The sequence below is a fragment of the Terrapene carolina genome, unplaced genomic scaffold (genome assembly GCF_002925995.2).
Source record: "Terrapene carolina triunguis isolate 2854851 unplaced genomic scaffold, T_m_triunguis-2.0 Scaffold6629, whole genome shotgun sequence".
NCBI classification, from domain to species: Eukaryota; Metazoa; Chordata; order Testudines; family Emydidae; genus Terrapene; species Terrapene triunguis.
Genome location: NW_020670980.1, coordinates 1 through 1,022, shown reverse-complemented (window position 1 = coordinate 1,022; position 1,022 = coordinate 1). Strand labels below are relative to the sequence as shown.

The following is a 1,022-nucleotide window of genomic DNA, read 5'->3' as shown; positions in this document are numbered from 1 at the left end:
TCCTCAAGTTCCCTGGAGAGATCACCCCGCTGCTTCTCTGCTTTCGCCCGAGAGGCACGTTCAGCCTCTATCTCTTCCTCCAGTTCCTCAATACGAGCCTAGAGAACAACAGGAAACACTAAGACTGTGGCTTTGTTCTGGGGTCAACACCAGTATGGCTGTCGGCAGAGTTCTGCTGGCATAACATCACAGAATAGATGCAGCCTACACTGACAACAGGGGTTCCAGTGACAAAGGAACATCACCTCCCTGAACTGGGGTAGCTACATCCAAAGACCCATTGAGAGAAATTTGGGTCCCTGATACATCATGTTCACTGAGTCCACCTCTTTCCATTTCACTTTATTTACACAGATGTTAAAGATGTTTTTGGGGTCTCCTGACCTCAGGGCCCTAGTACAACTCCCCTCCTTTCTCCCTCCTCTTGTCAGCACTGCCTATATCGACAAAAGCTTTCTTCCACCAACACAGCTGCATCTACACTAGGGGGTAGGTCGGCAAATCTATGTCAGTCAGGGATGTGGTTTTATCAAACTCCTGGCAGACATGACTATGTCAACCTAACTTAGACCAAGCCTAAGAAAGATGGCTTCCTTTTAACTGAATTTGTTCTGAAGGCCAGAAAAGAAAAAATGTATGACTAGCCTGTAACTCTTTGATCTTCTTCTGCAGCTGGATGCCCAGGACTTGTTCATCCTCAATTTTGCTTTGGAACTGACTGATTTCAAAGTCTTTCCTTTTCACACGAAAAAAAAAAAAGTTAGTGCTGGAACAAAATGTATCTGCATGACACCCCCTGCCAACCATACCTACTTCTTCAGTTTTTCCTCCAGCTGCTGCTTATCATTTTCTAAATCCATTGTGGATTCCTGGGCCAGCTTCAAATCTCCTTCAAGTTTCCTCTTAGCTCTTTCAAGGTCCATGCGAATCTTCTTCTCTTGCTCCAGTGACCCTTCAAGCTAAACAGAAAAAGATCATAAATTCTCTGCTAACAAGAGCCTAATTTCACACTGGTTTTATTC

At 44.7% G+C, this 1,022-nt stretch overlaps 1 protein-coding gene across 1 annotated transcript; it reads right to left on the bottom strand.

The window, feature by feature from the left end:
• Nucleotides 1-5: 5 nt before the first annotated feature.
• On the bottom strand, nt 6-978 carry LOC113408300 (myosin heavy chain, cardiac muscle isoform-like; the record flags this gene model as incomplete). Its single annotated transcript, XM_026661482.2, has 3 exons — nt 814-978; nt 646-736; nt 6-98 (listed from the first exon to the last, which is right to left on the bottom strand). Coding segments are annotated over exons 1-3 (294 nt in total), but the record flags the coding sequence as incomplete, so codon positions are not given.
• Between the last annotated feature and the right edge of the window lie 44 nt (nt 979-1,022).